Source organism: Musa acuminata, chromosome BXJ1-3 (genome assembly GCF_036884655.1).
Source record: "Musa acuminata AAA Group cultivar baxijiao chromosome BXJ1-3, Cavendish_Baxijiao_AAA, whole genome shotgun sequence".
NCBI lineage: Eukaryota > Viridiplantae > Streptophyta > Magnoliopsida > Zingiberales > Musaceae > Musa > Musa acuminata.
In genome coordinates, this window is record NC_088329.1 from 36,874,025 (window position 1) to 36,896,340 (window position 22,316).

At 42.1% G+C, this 22,316-nt stretch overlaps 3 protein-coding genes, 2 non-coding genes and 2 pseudogenes across 5 annotated transcripts; 5 read left to right on the top strand and 2 right to left on the bottom strand.

The window, feature by feature from the left end:
* Positions 1-282: 282 nt before the first annotated feature.
* Positions 283-1,133, bottom strand: LOC135637569 (uncharacterized). Its single transcript, XM_065150172.1, has 3 exons — positions 847-1,133; positions 603-785; positions 283-522 (listed from the first exon to the last, which is right to left on the bottom strand). Exons 1-3 carry the CDS (start codon positions 1,033-1,035, stop codon positions 466-468), a joined length of 429 nt encoding a protein of 142 aa, XP_065006244.1. The 5' UTR covers positions 1,036-1,133; the 3' UTR covers positions 283-465.
* A 7,970-nt stretch (positions 1,134-9,103) lies between these two features.
* Positions 9,104-10,401, top strand: LOC135637573 (mitogen-activated protein kinase kinase kinase 18-like). Its single transcript, XM_065150184.1, has one exon. The coding sequence runs from the start codon at positions 9,163-9,165 to the stop codon at positions 10,384-10,386; it is 1,224 nt and encodes a 407-aa protein (XP_065006256.1). The 5' UTR covers positions 9,104-9,162; the 3' UTR covers positions 10,387-10,401.
* A 457-nt stretch (positions 10,402-10,858) lies between these two features.
* On the bottom strand, positions 10,859-10,930 carry TRNAG-UCC (transfer RNA glycine (anticodon UCC)). Its single transcript has one exon. It is a non-coding gene; the product is annotated as a tRNA-Gly (tRNA).
* Positions 10,931-11,653: 723 nt separating this feature from the next.
* Positions 11,654-13,210, top strand: LOC103979419 (U-box domain-containing protein 4). Its single transcript, XM_009395561.3, has 2 exons — positions 11,654-12,793; positions 12,895-13,210. Exons 1-2 carry the CDS (start codon positions 11,777-11,779, stop codon positions 12,955-12,957), a joined length of 1,080 nt encoding a protein of 359 aa, XP_009393836.2. The 5' UTR covers positions 11,654-11,776; the 3' UTR covers positions 12,958-13,210.
* Positions 13,211-21,301: 8,091 nt separating this feature from the next.
* Positions 21,302-21,420, top strand: LOC135639490 (5S ribosomal RNA; annotated as a pseudogene).
* A 262-nt stretch (positions 21,421-21,682) lies between these two features.
* LOC135639313 (5S ribosomal RNA) lies at positions 21,683-21,801 on the top strand (annotated as a pseudogene).
* Positions 21,802-22,086: 285 nt separating this feature from the next.
* LOC135639364 (5S ribosomal RNA) lies at positions 22,087-22,205 on the top strand. Its single transcript, XR_010496905.1, has one exon. It is a non-coding gene; the product is annotated as a 5S ribosomal RNA (ribosomal RNA).
* The last annotated feature ends 111 nt before the right edge of the window (positions 22,206-22,316 follow it).

The window sequence follows — 22,316 nt, forward strand, 5'->3', positions numbered from 1 at the left end:
GCAGAGAACAGATATAAATCAAAGTAAATGCATGCCTCTTTCGAGTGTTTTGACTGTCAAAGGCTGCCATAAGTGCAAGCTGTAGAATCTTTTTCTGGGCCTCCTCGAAGCTACACAGCACATTTGCCTTGAATTCCTGACACGGGTAAAGATGCTTCTGTGGAACTCGAGTGCAGTGAGTTATGAGAGTCATATGCACGGAACAACAAAACAAGGTGGCTATCTCAGCACGTTCGACTGAGGAGCTACCTATATCTCTTCTTTAACTTGTCGAAGGCCAGCTATAGAGAAGAAATCCAAGGTTTATGCTGTAAACAAGTTGTAAATGTTTCTTGATGGTGTTTGAATGGTACATCACATCACATTGGTGGAGAGGAGGAAAAGACGGCAGGAGAAACTAAAGTACAAAAATTAAGATCCCATTTGATGCCGAAGCTTGTGTAAGCCATGAGCACTTCCATCTCCTCAGGCAACGCTGTTGAGTCCCATACATCCTGACCACAGAGTCTTCAACAATCTCTTCTGCAAACATCATATCAACAGGTATTTGGTCTATACATATGTATGTTTTTATATATATACTGGAATAGCGATAGTGATACCCTTTTGGGCTTTTGGTGGAGGAGTTCAGGTGGGATCTTGTACAGGTCCTCATCCACAGCCTTGGGAGCTCTTCTAGGCCTTCTTGGGGTGATTTGGAGTGTCAAATCACTGGCCCTTTCTTGCTTCATCTGCTGTTCTTTCCCAAGGTGCTTCTCTCCTCCTCCATGACCGCCCTTCTTGACCTAAAACCGCATGGTAAGACCTGGTTGAAGAGCTGAAAAGATTAGGGTGATGAGTGCGTACCTTTCTGTGGTGGTGGTGATGGTAAGCTGGTCTAACTTGTGTTGACACTTTAAAGAGATCGCCATCCTCGCCAAAGTAATGCCGTCCGATCAACCCAGCCTGCACTGCTGACTCGAAGTACTGAGTGATGGGGAGCTCGTCGCAGTGATCCCAACACCCAAACGCTGGAAATTGGTGACTCTTCGTCATGCTCTGTAACCACAACTAAACACAAACATCAGACCAAGCTTCAGTCTGCAACAAAAAACCTCTCGCATTATAACTTACCGGTAGCAGCAAAACTGCGAGCAGTGATGAAGGAAATGTGGAAGCAATAGTGGTTATATAAGAGAGAGAGAGAGAGAGAGAGAGAGAGAGAGAGAGAAATGAATGGAGAAGTAATAGTAGTAGGAGTAGGGAGAGGTCTTTATGAGAAGGACAAGCCAAGAAGTGGTTTGGCTTCTTTATTAGGGGAGGTAGGAAGGTCACTGATTGCCACCAAAGACGGCCGGTTCTCTTGCTCGACTGCCTTTTCCCAAGGCCAACAGTCATGGATCTTTTGCACACTCCGAGAGAGAGAGAGAGAGAGAGAGAGAGAGAGAGACTAGGACTACTCGAGCATCGGTGGCCACGGTGTTGACGTTTTGGCCATCTGCTCGGTTCTCCAGTTAGGTCAAGAGGGGGCCACCCATTGGCGAACCATTCTTTACCTCGGTCGCCATGCACAATCACGTGAAACCTCGACCCTCCCTTTGAATTGATGAGGTCGACGCAGTCAGTCTCTCACTGACTCACAGCGTGTATAAATAATAATGGAGGCAGAGACAGTGAGCCTTAAGATCAATAGGTTACTGTAGTTTTGCCATACAAACGTAGATTTGGTACAACTTTAAAGGTGATGATGGCTGTAAGAAAGACTCAGCTCTCTATTTATAGCTTTTCTGTTCATGGATTTGGGACCTAATGCATGCATGGATCTTATCTAAATGTGTGTAAGAATTTATTTACACACAAAGTTAAGAATAGATTTATGTATATGCACTTAGAATAATTTACTTTTAATAATAATATAAAAAATAATCATCTAACTCGACACGTTATAGTCATGCCACCAATACGTCATGTCAGTATAATCAAAATAAAAAATATTTTTTTTTTGTTATGATGAATATTTTCCTATTTATTTATTTTTATTTTGAATTTTTTTAGAAAGATTATCTTTGTCTCTATTTATATCTTAGATTGAAACAAATTATTATAATTCGTCCCCGCCCAAGGACAATTAAAAGATCAAATTCTCTCTACCTCCTAAATCAAAAGTCTAACTTAGTATCTGAAGCCAATCCAACAATAATAACAAATAAAGAAATAATATCCCCACCAATTTGTGAGGATAGAGGTGGGTATAACCGCATCGACTACTATAAAAAAATATGAAAGTTAGAAATCATATCCATCATCAAATTAACAAATCCACTTATATGGGCTGACAGTAGTTCAGCATATAGTGGGCTTTAACAGCCCATAGCTTATCTCTCTTTTAACTTAAACCTAGATCTAATAAGGAGGGTATGGTAGCTATCAAAATAAAGGTAGAAAACTATAGCAAATAAAGATAATACAGAAAGACTATTTTCAATCATCTAGATAGTGTTCTAGATAAGATAATATCTACAATAGATTCTTACTTTGTTACCCTAATTACTTAGGGAGATTTTAGATATTATACACAGTGACATATTCCTTATATCTCAATTATTCTCTTGTGATTGTTGCTTATGTTTTGGCCAATAGATTTTGAGATTTATATATTCATTATTTTTATAGTGGATTTTCTCTGGTTTATCATGTGATTTTTATTCTCGAAGAAGTTTTTGCACGTAAATTTTGATATCATATTTTATTATAATTCTATTTAATTTTTAAGGAAGACTTTGAGTCCGTTGACTTTTATTTGACACCTGACCTCGCCGACTCGACAACTGATACTAAGCAGACGCATGCAATCCCGTACTCGACACGATTCATGACAACAACTGCAGACTTGTTTGCGTCTTCGTTGCTGTCTACTAAATGAAAGGGCAACTAGAAGGAGGCGCTGCTGATGCTGTTGTGCTCTCGATCGGTGTGCCTTTCAGGAAATCGCCGTGCTCGGAGAAGAACTCCACCTTCTCCAACATCTTCTCATGCTCCATCTGTCAAATGGTCGGAAGCAATTCATCGAACACCACAGAAACACACACACACATACATAATGGGATGAAATTATGGGTTTCTCCTACCTCAACAATACAAGAGGACGACGTAATGGTAATATCTTCATATCAACCACGATTTTAAGGAAAACAATGTACAGACATTTGTGTTCTATTTGATTTCATGGCAATACAAGTTTTTGGTTACGGAAGCAATGATACAATAATTCATTATTTTATTGGTTTAGATATTGTTTTTAAATTCAATATGCATCATTTGGAATAATCTCTATTTTTTTTGAAAGTAAGGCATGTATAAGTTCCAAAATTAAATGTCAAAACGTATAAATGTATTGGTGATAGGGAATATCCCCACACCAAATGTAGAGCGACACCTGGCAGTCACCAAGAAGCTGACATGGAATGACATAATATGTGTTCGATGGGGAGAAAGGTCGATTTGGCAGACGCACGACCAACGCCACGTTGTATGAACCGACATGTCGACATTGCGTAGTAGAAGTCCGCACAAATCGTCGTGCCAAATAGGACAACGATCTGTGCATCTTCAGGTCGGCTCCGTAGGTATAAAAGTCGGCCTCCTAACCCAGAGAAGAGGATCGAACTCTTTACACTACAAAGAAAATCACTCGCTAACATAAATATAGGGCCCGATGAGTATACTATGTTAACTCCCGCTTAAACATTTTGGTCCGTGGTTGAAGAACCAAAATGGAGTTATTGGCCAGTTGGCTCATCAGACTCGGGCCATGACATTTGGTATCAGAGCCGACCTAGCATTAGGACAGGGTGAGAGGGCTCGAGTAGGAAAGGGCTACCCGTGGTTGGAGTCAGAGAACTCATCACGGCGTGGAGCCACCACTGAGTTAATCCTCACATGCACTATGCTAGGGTTCGATATGGGATATGTTAGACCTTGACGGACGTCAAGCTAATTGAGTTGGGATAATGTAACATCTCATTAGTCCCACATCGGAAGTGGGCAATGTGTATGATTAGCTTATAAGGGCCTGATGAGTGTACTACATTAATATCCCATTAGTCCCACATCGGAAGTGGGCAATGTGTATGATTAGCTTATAAGGGCTTGATGAGTGTACTACATTAATATCTCATTAGTCCCACATCGAAAGTGGACAATGTGTATGATTAGCTTATAAGGGCCTGATGAGTGTACTACGTTAACTCTCGCTTAAGCATTTTGGTCCGCGGTTGAAGGACCAAAATGGAGTTATTGGCCAGGCTCATCAGATATATTTTGGTATGCCTTACGATTTAAGATGAGAAAACTATTGTTGCTTGGATTCGACTCCTCCATTGGCTTCAACTAAAAAAAAAAAAAAAAAAAAATCCTCGAACAAAACGCATGCCTTTCGTGTACCCATACCTGCATAGTTATGTGTTCCTTCTGTTGGGCTGACAGCCCATAGTTGGCTTGAAAATAGGCATAAATAGGGCAGCAGGGTAGATCCTTACAGTAGTAAAAATAAGGAGCAGCAGGGTAGATCCTTACAGTAGTAAAAATAAGGAGAAAAAAGATAGAAATCCAAGGAGAAAGAAAGGGAAGAAAACAAGGATAACGCAGAGAGACTGTTCTCAATCATCCAGTAATGTTCTCATATCAGGTTAGATCAAATCTAGAAATAGGGAGGGTTTAGAATTTTGTGTACAACATCTGTTCTCAATCATCCAGTAATGTTCTCATATCAGGTTAGATCAAATCTAGAAATAGGGAGGGTTTAGAATTTTGATCCTTGTATCCTAGATTTTCTCTTGTAATTGTTGCTAGGTTTTGGGCAAAAGATTGAGATTTATATATTTATTATTTTTATAGTGGATTATCTCCAGTTTGCCCCATGGTTTTTACCCTTCATATTGGAGGGGTTTTTCACGTATATATTTGTATTATATTTGATTATGATTCTATTTAATTCTATTGTGTGTTATAGCCTGCTAGTTTTTGTTCATATACAAAAGTTATTTTTCTTTATATCCCATCACCGTCAACCTCGCTAGTGCTCCATTCTTTCTAAGATTATGAATGAAAGTATTTCTTGAACGATTGATATGAACAATCCAAGTACATTGATAAAACTAATAGAATGTCGTTACAAAGATTTAAGTAGAAGACGAGGAATGATAAAGTATGTTGATGGACTCCGTAGAGTCAGATTTCATCACAAAGTTGGAAAGGCAAAATTGTTTTGCCAAGCGAAAACCATCCAAAAGAACACAACATTCAGTATACATGCAATTGTGACTCTTATCACTATTGGCAAAGTAGAATTCATAACATGCAAAAGAACTAGTATCAAAAAAGGACTCATTACAAAGGATGCACCATCCTCAAAAAAGTATATAACCTAAAACTATAGAAAAGACTAAAAGGAAACACGGTTATTGAATCTATAATTATTTTTATTCTTCCAAAGGAACCCTAATTAGATGAAGTGTCGATAGTGGACACAAACAAAGAAGAGGAAACTTTATCTGTGTCGCTACCTTTTTAAAGCCAAACACCATTCCGCCAATTGGGCATCACTTGAAAAGTTACCACAAGATGGCGTTGAATAAGAATCCAAAAAGATTTGACAAACTCACAATTAAAGAATATGGGAGAGGAGTTGTCTTGGAGATGACAAATGTGACAAACATCAATTTAACAATGGAGAAATATAGATAAAATCAGCAATGTAGAAAGGCGATTGATTCTAAAATAGTTTTCACAAGAAAATTTTAATTTTTAGAAGAATATTAAGATTCCAAACTACTTTCTAGCCATCTCATCTGTCCTCTTGGTAGGTGGTCTCCTCTTTTAGGAGGATGCTAAAAGAGTGGAGACTCCAAACTTAAGTACCATCATAAAATCAACAGAGAGATATTTTAGTGACAAGGTCTGGGTGAAAAAAATTATTAAGCAAGGGTAAGTTTCAAGAATTATCATAGATCAAGTCAGAGACAATAGAAATGAGAGAAATCATAATAGTTTGATTTGTCTATAATTTGATTTTGGATATTAGAAGCTTGTTATAGGAAAGGAATGTGCAAAGATAATTGAGAAAAGCTAAAGGGGCTTATGTATGCTTTGTTTGTTCTTATAGATGATTGACATTTTGATGATATTCTAATCTTCAGGCTACCAATAGACCACCATGCTGGATTGGCTTCATCATGCATGTGTGTTTCTAGAAGAGAGAGAGAGAGAGAGAGTGTGTGTGTGTGTATAAAGTGATCCTAATCAAAGATGAGAGATGATTGGACCCACATTTCTTGTGGGCACCACGACAGGTGGAAATCCTATTCCACTTCAACACCTCGTCTGCTGAAATAAAGTCTCATTTGGTGTTGACTTGAAGGAGACCATCGAACGAAGGCGAGTCTTGCATGACCATGGGATCCTTGCCTTTATAGGATTGGCATGAGGAAGAGGAAGATCAACAGGAGCGGCTTGGAAGGAGAATGAATGGGACGAAACATTGCTGGAGGTAAGAAATGGTGACGTCGAGGCTTCGACATCCATCCAAGAAAGAGATGGAGAAGGCATTAGGTTTTGATGAGGCACCAAAGGAGATAAAGAGGATGAAGCGGTGTTAACTACAGAGAAAATTATGGTTGACTGACTCGTGATGTTAGCGATGGAGAGGAGAGGGATCTCCACATAGTGAGATCGGTTCTTCTCATGGGTAGACAACGAAGGGGTGTAGTGGATTTCTCGAGAAAGCAGAGCTGACGAGATGTCGAAATCCACAACAGTTGGCTCCATTTTTTCTGTAGATTGGTTAGTAAGGACAGTAGAAAGAGACGGTGTTGTTGGCAGCATTTGATTTCTTAAGAGCATATCAGGAAACTTGGCATGATCTGAGGACCTATCTGTTGCTGTCATGATCGGCAATAGGAGCAACCATAGTTTTGGACAATGGAAGATCACCATCCTCAATGGTTGGCAATGGAGGAAGAGTGGGAGTGGCCAATGGTAGACTCGTTGATGAATATTGTTAGTCTAAAAAATCGATTGCCAATGAGAAGTACAATAAAAAATCTAACCTAATCGTGATTATAAAACTCGACATAGAATAAGAATCATCCACATCGAGCATGAAAAGATCATCGTGGGATGAGCTTGTGACTCGATCTATCCTACGCTTAAGTTAGATAGATAAATTATAAGATTCTGATTGTTCTTCTATTGTGATCGATTGTTTTTGTTAGTATAACCTCGACAGTATTGTCTACACTCTAATGTTATTTATGGATATTGGTATTGAATTCTGTATCTTAATTCTCGATTAACCTTCATGGTGGGTGGAATTATCCCAATTCTCGACCCACCTTTGCCACACACAAAGGTTGCAGGCAGGAGTAGTATTCCAAGCCAATCAATTCGGCGTAGGCAACCATCGAAATCATACCATGTCATGTCAACTCTCACCTCCTTTTGTGAGCTAAAAGCACGCCTTGATTTCGAGGCCGGTCGTGCAATACATCCAATGAATCCATTTCTAAGATAAATAAATGCATAAAGAAAATAAAGTTCTAATCATGTTTTTTTTCTTCTTTTTTTCGATAAACTAATTTTCTATCATTTGCAAAGCTCAATTCGATGGTCAACTCACGTATTAACTTATTTAATCTAAATATTATTAGACTAAACAACATATATCCTATTATGTTTGATTGCATTATGGAATGGCTTGTGGTGCGAAGACAACTGAGTGTGCTGCTTCTGCATCTGCATCAGCAATCCCCATCAAAGAATGACCTCAGCTGCAACACCAACTTTTACATGTAAAAGCCACTAAAACTTTACTTTGCCGGCCATTACTTTGCAGGAGAGAGAGAGAGAGAGAGGTAAAAACTGCTGCAAGGAAGAAGAGATTACTTAGCTTGGAAGCCACACTGATATTTCCGGCCGTGTCTTTTCATTGCTTTCTCAGGTGTCGGCGCTGTGACTTTTGCATGCGGCAACAAAAAAATATTTTTGATTTTTTTGTGCTGTTCGACCATAGTCTCATCATAAACCTCCAAGTATTGGGAGAATTTGCAACTCACTGTCAGATAGCTGTAGTGTGAGACATGACCAGAGACAGGTCCTCAGTGTGAATCCTCGAAGGACACTGATCGTGAAGATGACTGAGGTGCATGCATGTGTGGGACTTCAGAAAGGTTTTCAGTAAGCTTGTTTCGGGTCACAGCTTTAGCCTCCCATCATTGCTTACACATAGTGAAGTCAAAAGGTTATGATCTGCTTCTGCTGCTGCTGCTGTAGCTAATAATGGGGCCACCTAAAGCTCAACACGGTTGGCAGCAGAAGCAATGGTGCCATGAATCATGCCGAGAATATACCCCCAGAAGCCCTGCATCTGATTGCCAAATTATGAGACGTAACGCCAAATCCTCCTCCTTAGATCACCTAGCAGACCATGTGGCTGCAGACGCTCCACAGCAGCAGCAGCATCTGCCCATCTCCACCTCCCTCCATTCCTTTCTGCGTAGATCTGTTATTCGGTGGCGTCTTGCTGTCTGTTTGACAGCTCCCAGGCTTAATTCCGAAGCCTTCGGCACCGCCACGCGTGGCCAAATCCAGCCACTTGGATCATCATCATCATCCTTCCCGGAGAGGATATGCTCTCTTCCTTTACCGAAGCATGCAGAGAGGACAGGTATTATTCCCAGGTGGATCCCCTTCCCCCACCTCGTCCATGTGTTTCCCAGGCGGCACCGGCAGAAGCCAACTGTAAAGATTGGATAGACTCAGAGAAGCGAAAAAGGGCAGAAGGAAGGTGATATGCTTGCCCATTTCATCACGATAGGCTTAGGCAGAAGGAAAAGTGACAGAGAACAACAGGATTGAGAGCTACCTAATGTTGAACAGGTGATGTGTGTGTTGGAAAGTTAGATGGTCAGCTGTTTCTCATGCAGCATGCGTTCACGCTTTCATATTTGCTTGGAAAGAAGGCTATCCATCGACTTCACTTGCGACACGTGGCCTGTGAACGCGGACGAAGCCACCCCCTTTATATATAGTGCCGATCTCGCCGACTCCCATTTGTTCGGTCCCCTTCCCTCTTCTGCTTTCGTTTGAGCCTTCGCTGTCACTCTCTCGCGTCGAGCTTAAACAAGGATGGCGATTGATGAGTGGCGCCGTGGCCGGATCGTAGGCCGGGGAGCCTCCGCCACCGTCTCCGTCGCCGCTTCGCTTTCGTCCGGCGAGATCTTCGCGGTCAAGTCCGCGGAGCTTTCCTCCTCCGGGGACCTGCAGAGGGAGCAGAGGATCCTGTCTTCACTCGATTCGCCCTATGTCGTCTCTTATTTTGGCTTCGAGGTTGGCCTCTGCTACGATCTCTTCATGGAGTACGCTCCTGGGGGCTCCATGTCTGACGAGATCAAGAAGCGGGGCGGTCGGCTGGACGAGCTCAACATCCGGTCCTACACGTGTGACCTCCTCCGGGGGCTGGCATACCTCCACTCGAACGGCGTCGTTCACTGTGATCTGAAGAGCCAAAACGTCTTGATTTGCTCCGGCGGGCGGGCGAAGATCGCGGACTTCGGGTGCGCGAGGCGGGAGGACGAGGAGGACAAGGATGGCGGAGGACACGTCCAACCGAGGGGCACGCCCATGTTCATGGCGCCGGAGGTCGCGCGGGGGGAGGAGCAGAGTGCCCCGGCGGACGTCTGGGCCCTGGGATGCACCGTCATCGAGATGGCCACAGGGCAGCCGCCGTGGCCGCACGCCTCGGACCCCGTCTCCGCCCTCCACCGAATCGCGTTCTCGGTGGCCGTGCCAGAGTTCCCCTGCTGGCTCTCGGAAGACGGAAATGACTTCTTGAGCAGGTGCCTGAGGAGGGATCCCAGGGAGCGGTGGTCGGCAGAGCAACTCCTCCGGCACCCATTCGTTGCGTCTTGGACCTCGAATCCCCTAGATTACCGCTGGGTTTCTCCCAAGAGCACGCTTGATCAGGGCTTCTGGTCGGCGCTCTCGGAGGAGGAGGAGGAAGAAGACGAGGAGTCGCTCGAACAACCAGCGGAGGACGCGTCCGAGAGAATGCAGAGCTTGCTTGGCATTGCGCCCAACTGGACGTGGGGCGAGGACTGGGTGACGGTGCGAAGCGACGGCAGGGATCGCAGCGTCGACGAGGTCACCCGCGGCAGCGAGGCATTCACGGACGTGAGCGTCACGAGCAACAGCGAGGAATTCGTGTTCAGCACGAATCACACAGAGGGATCAAGTGATCGCGCTATTATTAAAGCGAATTGTAATTTTAATGATACAAGCCTTGTTGAAATAGCAAAGGGAATAAAAGACCAGCTTGCTTTGATATGTGAATGTGTTCGAATGTGCATCTGATCTGAACTAGTGGAGCCGCATGTGCATGCCATCGAATGGCCCAACTGTCAAATTTAGATACCATGCGTGAAGTCTCCGTGGGCGGCGCGATAGCACCTTGCGATTACAGTGGTGGAAGTCTGCGATTAAGATCAATGTTTAAGATATGGATATAATAAAGATTAGCTATGGAGGGCCATGATGCACATTCCTAAGTCTCAAGCCACTAGGAAATAAACAAGTACGGGTAACCTACCACACCTACGACGATGCTATGCTCACATTGAGAGATAGAGAGAGAGAGAGATGTGGAAATTGCGGTTGACGTTCCTAATTTGGTCGTATTGGGTGTCACCAACCGGCCAGAGGAAGGTGGCGAGCAATTGGACCAACAGTACGTGGGATCGAGCGCAAATCTTAAAGCAGCCCAGCTGGGCTTGCAATGAACGACGTCTCAGATCGCTTTGAATGAAAACAATAGAAATTAAAAAATTGCGTTTGCCGGGAGTCGAACCCGGGTCTATTGCTTGGAAGGCAATTATCCTAACCGTTGGACTACAAACGCTGACTTGACCTATCCTCCACTAAATATATATAAATAATTAGTTTAATTAGGTTAATCTACTGATCACGTAGAAGATGATTAGTCTGCTTGTATATGTGACCCGAAACAGATGCTGTATCTCCTTCCTTTTACGTTCTTGAGAGAAAATAACCTGCAGTAGATGACAGGGAACAAGAAACCAATACGACTGTATTTGAATTATCTCTTTTCTAAATTTATAGGTTTATTTGAATTATATTTGTGTCACAAAATAGCAGGTGAAAGACTCGTTAAAAGGCTCGAGTCAAGTGTCTGAATCAGTATACGGTCAACTCGTTGGATGCTACTTTTCCGCTCCTCTCGATTTTATCTTTCGCCCTTTTTGACCACCGATTCCCAGTGTTGACCAACTTTAACCGACTCCAATATCCAACCGATAATAGCAGGACCAGAAAATAACGCAATTATACATTAATTGTGGTAAGGTTCGTCCACAGCGAGACGAGCGAGGGTATAACTTAACGCTGTGGTAAAGGAAGAGGTCCGGGGCTCATCCGTTGGAGTCAGTCGTCTCTCTTCCCAACTGAAAACCAACCACAGACGCGTCGAGCCTTTCCCACGTGCGGCCGATCGCCACTCGGGTTGCCCTCCTCTGCATGGCGGCGACCGTGGCACATAGCACGCGCAAAGCACGTGCGCATCTCATCCCCGCTTCCTTTTAATCGCACTCCCCCCTCACCCCTCCGTTCCCCGTCTGGAAAGCAAAGAATCCTTCGACGAGCCCGCCGGGTTTCCGTTCTCTGGTTCTCCGGCGAATCGAATTGGACCGGGAAGGAATCGAGTCGACTGGCTTCGGTTCGTGATCGAATGGAGAAGGAGAACCCGTCGAGCAATCGGTACATGGGACGAAACGACAGCGACACCTCTGGCGCCTTCAGCGACTGCAACAGTGACCGCTCCGGCGAGTTCACCTCCTCCGGATCGCCCACCACGTCGTCTTCTTCCATCGGCGGCGGCGGCGGCGGCGGGGGACTCCACCGGCTCCTTGTCTCCTACGCCGTTGATTACTCCCACGAGGTGGTGCGCCGGCTCATCTCCGACCTCGAGTCTCCCTCCGCCACCGTCGAGTCCCAGCGCCGAGCAGCCATGGAGCTCCGCCTCCTAGCGAAGCACAACCCGGAGAACCGGCTGCGTGTCGCCGCCGCCGGAGCGGTCGGCCCCCTCGTCGCGCTGGTCTCTCACCCGGATCCCCAGCTCCAGGAGCACGGCGTCACCGCCGTGCTGAACCTCTCCCTCTGCGACGAGAACAAGACCCTGATCGCTGCCGCCGGAGCCATCCGCCCCCTCGTCCGCGCCCTCAGCACCGGCACCCCCGTCGCTCGCGAGAACGCCGCCTGCGCCCTCCTCCGGCTCGCCCAGCTCGACGACCTCCGCACCGCCATCGGCCGCTCCGGCGCCATCCCTCCCTTGGTGGCCCTCCTCGAGTCCGGCGGGCCCCGCGCGAAGAAGGACGCCGCCACCGCCCTCTTCGCCCTCCTCGCCTCACGCGAGAACAAGGCCCGGGCCGTCGAGACCGGCATCGTGCGGTCGCTCCTGGACCTAATGGCCGACCCGGATTCCGGCATGGTGGACAAGGCCGCCTACGTGCTGAACGCGGTGGTGGAGGTGGCGGAGGGCCGGGCAGCGGCGGTGGAGGAGGACGGCATCCCGGTGCTAGTGGAGATGGTGGAGACGGGCACGTCGCGGCAGAAGGATATTGCCGTCCGATCCCTCCTCCAGATCTGCAAGGAGAGCGCCATCTACCGCAAGATGGCCGCCCACGAGGGCGCTATTCCCCCGCTCGTCGCGCTCTCCCAGTCCGCCACCAAGAAGTCCAAGGAGAAGGTAACCTCACCGTTTCCGGTGATCCCATTCCCCCCGTCCTTGTCGATTGTTTTGTTTTCTCGTTTGCTTAAAATGGAATTAAAAATTCGAAATAAAACCAGGCGGAGGCGTTGATCGAACTGCTACGGCAACCGAGGCGGACGGCAGGCGACTCACGCCGCTAATGGACGCGTGGCGCGATTCCAACGCCGGTGGGCCTGATGTAAATACCGGACCCCGATCTTCCGTAGCTTTCCCAAAGCGATGAAGAGAAACAAAAGAGCAATTTTTTTATTTATATTGTTTATGGATTAGGAGTTGCAAAAAATTGATGGGCTCTAAGCAGCATGTGTAATCATGCGATGGATGCTCGTTCTTGTGGTCAACCAAATGTAACATGTATGTGTACCATAAATTGTATACGTTCCGTTCTTGCAAGCTGCACTCCTATGTGTGTCGTCAATAACTTAATTTTATTGATAGAATAATTATATGATTTTTTAATTAATAATAAATATTAAATTTTTATTAAATTATTTAATGATTTAAAAGATATTTTTTATTGATAGGATCAATGATAATATATTATCATAAATTTTATGATTTAAAATTATCATAATATAATATTAAAAGAAATATGATAATTTTATTTTTCCTCAATAGTATGTTTCAGCAATGAGACTGTTCGATATTTGTTCCATCTTTACCACGTCGAAGGAAGAATTTGCAGGTAGTCAGTCTAGTCTACTAAAAGATCTTGTGTTCCTTTCTCGGGAGCTTCTCATTTGATGGAATTGTCACCTCCATGACTGGGCTGACAGTTGATGATGTCAAGAAAGATCAACTAACAAATAGGTGTTTGACTTTAGACCGACCAAACGCACCTTGTCTCATTGCTGAAACATACTATTGAGGAAAAACCAATCCAAACTCTCCACTGTAGTTGACTTCAGCAGGAGTAGTTGACCCCCGCTACAAGATAAGAGGCTGAAATAAAATTTGATTTATATTTTAGATGCACAAAAAAATGTAGGCATTATTTCGTCAAAATGTCAGACCAAAGACCAGAAGGAAGAAAAGAAGCTTCCACAGGAGTCATCAGAAATCCAAGACAGCAGTCAAAATATCCATCCATCCACAAAACCCTACCAAATAATATCGACCACATCATCTGTCAACATACGATTAATAGGTAATTTCCTATAAACAGTTATCGAATTCATTGGAGGCATCAACAAGTTTTAAACCTAATGACAACCTTTTAGAGAAGGGAACACGCATTAAAAAAACTATTAACATTCAGCAGAATGGATGCTACCGTATCAGTCACCACTTGCCGTTGTTATTATTTGCTCAGAAGCTTGTGAACAACCTTATGCTTATATGATTATGTACGAAATGTGCATGGAGAAATATTCCACGGCACAGTCTGACTCGAGAAGGAAGGAAGATGATATCACGTGACCTGCACGTGGCTGAGTTGAGTCCGAAGATGTCCTCTCCCGCGACGGCCACGAGCAGCCAAACTCGGCTCTCCAACGTGTCATCGGCCAAACTGACGCGCAAGCTGAGTTGGTGGGCCCCACTTGGGCAGGCGATTACTTGAGTTTTTATTGATCACCTATAGGAGTCTATATACAGATTATAAAATATACTAATTATATAGTTTTTTAATCAATAATAAATATAAAATATTTTTCTAAATCATTTCATATTGTAAAAGATATGTTGAGATCATGATCATCGTTGTTGATAGAATCATGATCATATATTATAATAAATTTTATGATTTAAAATTTTTATAATATATCATCAAGATACTATGAGGATCATGATAATTTTATCAGGATTTATTTTTTAATAATATCCTTTCTAATATGTTTTCTCAAGATAGTACTCTTATCAAAGGCATTGATCTTGAGCTTAAGTAGAATAAATTACTAACGAGATAAAAACTTGATAAGAGTATCTACAAGTTGATCAGGGGATAAAACATAAGAGACACGTAACTCATTATTTTGAACTTTGTCATGAATAATGTGAAGATTAATAACTGTATACTTCATTCGAGAATAAAATACACGATTAGCACATAGATATGTTGTCATAATATTATCACAATATATAGATGGAGGATCAGAGAATATGAAAATTAGTACATATAACAAACGATTGAATTCAACAAAACTTAATAGTTATAGAGGCAATCGCTCGATATTCAACTTTTATAAAAGATCTCATAGTAAAATATTATTTTTTAAAACTTCATGGTGATCATGAAATACAACATAAGCATTAGTATATATCATATTATTCTTATTATATGTCTAATTGACATCTAAAAAGACATAAAATAATAAAGGAGAGTTTTTTCGGATAAATAAGTTATAATTAATAGTACCCTTTAAATATCAAAGAAGATGTTTAATAGTTATCCAATAATTGAAAGTAAGCTTGTGCATAAATTAAGATTATTTATTTACTACATATGTAATATCCGGAGGAGTGAATGTTAAATATTATAAATTGTCAATAACTTGATGATACATAGTAGTGTCACTATGATTAGTACTATTATATAAGGTAAGAGGAACACCGGTAGAGATTGACATAATAATAATATTAGCTTCAAGTATTTTGATGTGATTAAGAAGATCATGAATAAATTTCTATTAAGAAAGAAATAAACCATTTGCCATGTAGATGGCCTAAACACAAAAAAAAAAAAAAAAAGTTGAGGGACCTAAGATTCTTGATAGAAAACTTATTTCAAACCGTTGAATAAACCGATTAATTATTATTTATTTATTACTAGTAATAATTAAATCATCCATATAAATAAGTAAAAATATGATTATATCCTAATGAGAATAAATGAATAATTTATTAGAAAATCTAGGAGTGACACCACATGTGCAACAAAAGAACAAAAAATAAAATCCTCAAATTTTTCAAAAGATGTGTTCGTTGTTGTGTGAAGATTGGTACGTAAAACTTGTAAAACTGAAAACCACATATGTTGTATTACATAGGGAGATCGTATATCCATGAATCTCTACAGATCTATAAGAGAGAACGAAAGAGGTCAAGTGTCTTCCTTTCCGGTGGTGATCCACACAATAGGGCTATGACGACACTTCTCAAATCTTCAAATCTGCTATCTGAGGAGGAGAAGAGAATAGGAGAATAGGAAGTGGCAACCAAGAAAACCTCTGGCCTATGAGTTTTTGGTTCCCTCCTATTTATAGAGGCTTCCTATCAATTTAATCCTAATGGATCCTGCCCTATTGTGTATTGGATCTCCATCCAACTATCAAAGCCTTTTAGATTAGTGGATCTCTATCCAATATCTCTCATTGGCTCTTATTTGATCACATCTATATGATCCAATAATTCAGGAACTTATTGGATATCCAACAAGATAAGGGGTCTGACGGATATCTCATATATGAATCTTTGCTCGTTGCAACGCCTACCATATGTTGTGACCCTCTAGGCTTAATATCGAGTTGACAATGAGTCATACCTGTCAGAACTTCTTATGACTTAAGTGAATTATTATCTTCATAATAATTCACTCGACTCATCGACTGTGGACATATTATGACACCACACCATAGTCCCCAAATGATATAGGGGAATCCAATCTTTTGGACATATCTATCCTCAATTACCGTGTATCTATTGTCCCTCATCTATCTAATACCTCAGAGACTGTATACCAAGCATGATACTATCATACCCATATAGTTTCTACTCGAGTCTCGCTCTAATTAGATTCTATTAAAGAACTATTTCTTTATTAATCTGAATGATCTTGGCTAGGGATTTGTTTGAGCAAAAACACATGTGATATTCTTCTCATGGCACCGAGAGCAGATGATCCTTTATCGACACTCAATAGCGCTCGTAAGGTTGGCTACCACTCTTGCTGACCGGTTGTGCTAGGTCTAGAACCTCCAAACCTTGTAAGTTTGGTATCAAAGAGTGGAGTACTCATATAGGACATCCTTGATGCCTCAAGTCTAAGGACCAGATACATCACTAGGACTACAGAATCATTGTCTGACAATAAGATATTATCAACCATCCAACAATCTATTAGCAGATCAATCAGTAAACTTATTCCCCAATTAGCACCTGCACTATATCCCTAGTGTCCACACATGAGCAGCTCTGAGACCAATTACATCCATCATATAGATATGTATACATCATACCAATATGTCCAATTATCTCGATGTCCCTCTCGAGTAACCTATGACCAAAATTATTTAGGATTTATGTTTAAAGATGAATCAGTCTCATTGTCGTGATCTCATCATGATCTAATTCTCATTGCATAGATCCATGGACATCACAATATATTCATGCAACAGACAATATAAAGTGATAAAATACTAAATAATAATAATAAGCAAAAAGATTGTGTGTCAAGTCACACATGCCATCACTTACGTGATTGGCTTATAGGGCACCTATAACTAGCAATCTCTTACTTGACCTAAAGTCAATCCCTTTGTCTCTGATCCCCATCAGACCCCTGTGACGCTCAAAGACAATATGAGACAATGGCTTTGTTAGTGGATCTACGATGTTATCTTCGGATGAAACTCTTTCCACTACTACATCTCCTCGAGTCATGATCTCTTTGATCAGGTGGAACCACCTCAAAACGTGCTTATATTTCTGATGAGACATGAGTTCTTTCGTTTGAGCAATCACTTCGTTGTTATCATAATATAAGGGAATCAACTTATCGCTATCCTACACGACTCTTAGATCTATGATAAACTTCTTCATCCAGACTCCATCATTTGCTACCTCTACTGCAACAATGTACTATGCCTTTGTGGTCGAGTCAGCAGTAGTATTTTGCTTGGAACTCTTCCAGCATACTGCTCATCCATTCAGGGTGAATAGATATCTCGAATTTGACTTGCTATCATCGAAATCAGACTAGAAACTCGAGTTCGTGTAGCCTTCAACTCTAAGGCTACTACCTCCATATATTAGTAAAATATCTTTAGTGCTTTTCAAGTACTTAAGGATACACTTTACTGCTTTCTAGTGCTCCAAGCTTGGATCCACCTGATACCTACTCATGACACTCAAAGCATATGCTATATCAAGCCTGGTATATAGTATGACATACATGATAGACCCTATCCCTGAGGCATAGGGTATCCTATCTATGTTCACCATTTCTTCAGGAGTCTTTGGGGACATACTCGTAGAAAATGATATTTCATATCTTATCGGCATGAGACCTCTCTTGGAATTTTTCATACCAAACCTTTTGACAATGGTGTATATATACCTGGACTGAGACAAGTCAAGCATCCTCTTGGATCTATCTCTATAGACCTGAATCCCTAAGATATATGATGTTTTCCCTAAGTCCTTTATGGAAAAGTGTCTAAATAACAAAGCCTTTACTGTTGATAGCATTCTTACATCATTCCTCATAATTAGGATGTCATCCATATATAACACCAAGAAGATGATAGCGCTCCCACTTACCTTCCTGTATACACAAGGCTCATTTTCGTTCTTAACGAAGTCATAAGTCTTATATTCCAACTTCGGGAAGCTTGCTTTAGTCCATAAATGGACCTAAGCAACATACACACCTTATTTGGACAGTCCTTGGATATGAATCCATCAGGTTGTATCATACACACCTCCTCCTCGAGGTTGTCATTAAGGAACATGATTTTCATATCCATCTGTCAGATCTCATAATCATAATATGCTACAATAGCTAATAGTATTCGGATGGATTTTAGTATGGCTCTGAGTGAGAAGGTTTCATCATTGTCCACACTTTGCCTTTGATGATACCCCTTAGCCACTAGCCTTGCTTTATAGGTCTCTACCTTTCTAAAGATGTGTTCGTCGTCGTGCGAAGATTGGTGCACAAAAATCACGAAACTTAAACCTGCGTATATGAAATATTGTATTACCTAGGGAGATCGTATATCCCTGAATCCCTACAGATCTTTAAGAGAGGGTGAAGGAAGTCAAGCACCCTCCTCTCTAGCGGTAATCCACATAACAGGGCTGCGACAATGCTCCTCAAAACTCCAGGCCTACTATCTGAGAAGGAGAAGGGGAGGAGAATAGGGGAGGCAACCCAAAAAGGCTATGACTTATGAACAATTAGTTCCCTCTTATTTATAGAGGTTCCATGTCAACTTAACCGTAATGGATCCTATCATATTGAGTATTGGATCTCCATTAAACTACCCAAGCATTTTATATTATTGAATCTCTATCCAATAATATCTCATTTGCTTTTATTGGAACTCATTCATAGGATCTAATAATTTAGGGGCTTATTGGATATCCAATAAGATAGGGGCTCTGGCGGATATGTCATATCCGAACCTCTACTCATCGCAATGCCTGCCTTATGTGTGTGACCCTCTAGGCCCAATATCGAGCTGATCGTGAGTTATGTCTATCAAAACTAATGAGTTATTATCTCTATAATAATTCACTCGACTCATCGACTGCGGATGTACTAGGCCACTATGTCATAGTCTCCAAACGATACAGGGAAATCTAATATATTAGACTTGTTTGTCTCAGTTACCGTATACCTATAGTCTCTCATCTATCTAATATCTTTGAGATTGTATACCGAGCATGGTGTTGTCAGACCCATACGGTTTCTTCTCGAGTCTTACTCTAATCGGATTCTTCTAGAGAACTCTTTCTCTCTCAATCCGAATGACCCTGGATAGGGATTTGTCTAAGCAAGAACACATGAGATATTTCTTTCATAACACTGAGAGTGGATGATCCTCTATCGATACTCAATAGTCATTGTAAGATTGACTACCACTCCCTATGACCAACTGTGCTAGATTTGAAACCTCAAGTTTAAGGACTAAATACACCAGTGGGACTATAGAATCGCCATCTGACAATTAGGCATCATCAACCATCTAGCATTTCGTAAGCGGATCAATCGGTGAACTTATTCTCCAATGAGCACTTGTATTATATCCTTAGTGTCCACACACAAGCAAGAGACCAGCTACATCCATCATATAGATGAGTATACAACACACCAATTTATCCAGTTTATTTAGGATTTATGTTTAAATGCGAATTGGCCTAATTATCGTGATCTCATCATGATCTGATTCTCATTACACAGATCTATGGATATCATAATATATTTAAGCAACAAGTAATATAAAGTGACAAAATGCCAAATAATAATAATAAGCAATAAGACCGCATGTCAAGTCACACATACCATTACTCACATGATTGGCTTGTAGGGCACCTATGACTAGCAATCTCCAACTTAACCTAAAGCCAATCACCTATGTGTCTGATCCCCATCTGACCCTTGTGATGCTCAAAGACAATCTGAGATAACAACTCTGTCTATGGATCTATGATATTATCTTCGGATGGAACTCTTTCCATTATTATATCTCCTCAAGCCATGATCTCTCTAATAAGCTAGAACCTTCTTAGAATACTTCTGATGAGACCCGAGTTCCCTTATCTGAGCAATTGCCCCATAGTTATTGCAATATAAGGGAATCAGCTCCTTATTGCTTGACACGACTCTTAGATCTGTGATGAACTTTTTTCATCCAGACTCCCTCCTTTGTTGCCTTTGCTGTAGCAGTGTACTTCACCTTTGTGGTCGAGTCAGCAGTAGTATCTTGCTTGGAACTCTTCTAGCATACTGCTCCTCTATTCAAGATGTACACATACCCTAAATTTGACTTGTTATAATCGACATCATACTAGAAACTTGAGTCTGTGTAACCTTCAACTCTGAGGCTACTACCTCCATATACTAGTAAAAGATCCATAGTCCTTCTCAAGTACTTAAGGATACACTTTACTATTTTTCAGTGCTCCAAGCCTAGATCTACCTGATATCTACTCATGACACTCAGAGTATGTGCTATATCAGGCCTGGTACATAGCATGATATACATAATAGACCCTATCGCTAAGACATAGGGTATCCTATCCATGTTCGCCCTTTCTTCATGAGCCTTTGGGGATATACTCATAGAAAGCGATATATCATGTCTCATCGGTATGAGTCCTCGCTTAGAATTTTTCATACAAAATCTTCTGACAATGGTGTCTATGTACTTGGATTGAGACAAGCTAAACATTATTTTGAATTTCTCTATAGATCTAAATCCTCAAGATATAGGATGCTTCCCCTAAGTCATTCATAGAGAAGTGTATAGATAACCAAGTTTTTAATATGGATAGCATTCCTAGATCTTTCCCAATGATTATGATGTCATCTGCATATAATATTAAGAAGGTGATAGCGCTCCCACTTACCTTCCTATATATATAAGACTCATCTTCGTTCTTAACAAAGTTATAAGGTCTGATTGCCTCATTAAATCTTATGTTCTGACTTCGGGAAGCTTGCTTTAGTTCATAAATGGAACCAAGAAATCTATATACCTTATCTGGATAGTCCTTAGATGACACACACATACACACTAAGACGGACAATGCACGCAGCAAGAGTGTGATCATACTAGTACTAAAGTACTGAATCCCATCAGAACTCTGAAGTTAAGCGTGCTTGGGCAAGAGTAGTACTAGGATGAGAGACCCAATAGGAAGTCCATGTGTTGCACTCCATTTGGTGCCCAAGCGATGAAAACCACCACTGCAGACCTCTGAGGCAATGGTTTTTGAGCTCAGAATTCTCTATGACCGATTCGCAATCAGCCACGTGGGGCTTAGAGAGAGGTTTCGCGATTCCGAGATCGTTCGAGAAAGTTACGATGGTTTTAGTGCCACGGGGTCGGGCTGGCGATGTGCGTGATCGACGCAAGGGTCTCTGCCCATCCCATCGTCGGTTGCGACACGCACATAGGCGACGGACAACACACATAGCATCGGTGTGATCATACCAGCACTAAAGCACTGGATCCTATCAAAACTCCAAAGTGAAGCATGCTTGGTTGAGAGTAGTACTTGGATGGGTGACCACTTGGGAAGTCCTCGTGTTGCACTCTTTTTTGTGCACGAGTGATGAAAACCTATGCAGTAGGCCTCCAAGGCGATTGTTTTCGAGCTCGGAATTCTCCGTGATTGCTTCGCAGTTAGCCACGTGGGGCTCGGAGAGAGGTTTCTGAATTGGTGTTGCAATAGCAACTCGAGATTGTTTGAGAAAGTTACGATGACGATGGTTTTAACGTGACGGGGTCGGGTCGACGGTGCACACGACCCACGCAAGGGGCTCCACCCATCCCATCGCCAATCGTGATACGCACATAGGCGATAGACGACGGTCACTGCATCGGTGTGCTCATACCAGCACTAAAGTACCAGATCCCATCAGAACTCTGAAGTTAAGCATGCTTGGGCGAGAGTAGTACTATGATGCGTAACCCCTTGAGAAGTCCTCGTATTGCACTACTTTTTGGGCCCAAGCGATGAAAACCTCCATCGTAGACCTCCAAGGTGATGGTTTTTGGGCCTGGAATTCTCCGTGATCGCTTCGTAGTCAGCCATGTGGGGCTCGAAGAGA

Excerpts from the sequence above, each read along its gene's own strand:
- LOC103979419 (XM_009395561.3), top strand. The coding sequence starts at position 11,777 with ATGGAGAAGGAGAACCCGTCGAGCAATCGGTACATGGGACGAAACGAC. Across the intron at positions 12,794-12,894 it reads CCAAGAAGTCCAAGGAGAAG|GCGGAGGCGTTGATCGAACT; the intron begins GTAACCTCACCG and ends AAATAAAACCAG.
- LOC135637569 (XM_065150172.1), bottom strand. The coding sequence starts at position 1,035 with ATGACGAAGAGTCACCAATTTCCAGCGTTTGGGTGTTGGGATCACTGC. Across the intron at positions 786-846 it reads ATCACCACCACCACAGAAAG|GTCAAGAAGGGCGGTCATGG; the intron begins GTACGCACTCAT and ends ATGCGGTTTTAG. Across the intron at positions 523-602 it reads TCCACCAAAAGCCCAAAAGG|AAGAGATTGTTGAAGACTCT; the intron begins GTATCACTATCG and ends TGATGTTTGCAG.
- LOC135637573 (XM_065150184.1), top strand. The coding sequence starts at position 9,163 with ATGGCGATTGATGAGTGGCGCCGTGGCCGGATCGTAGGCCGGGGAGCC.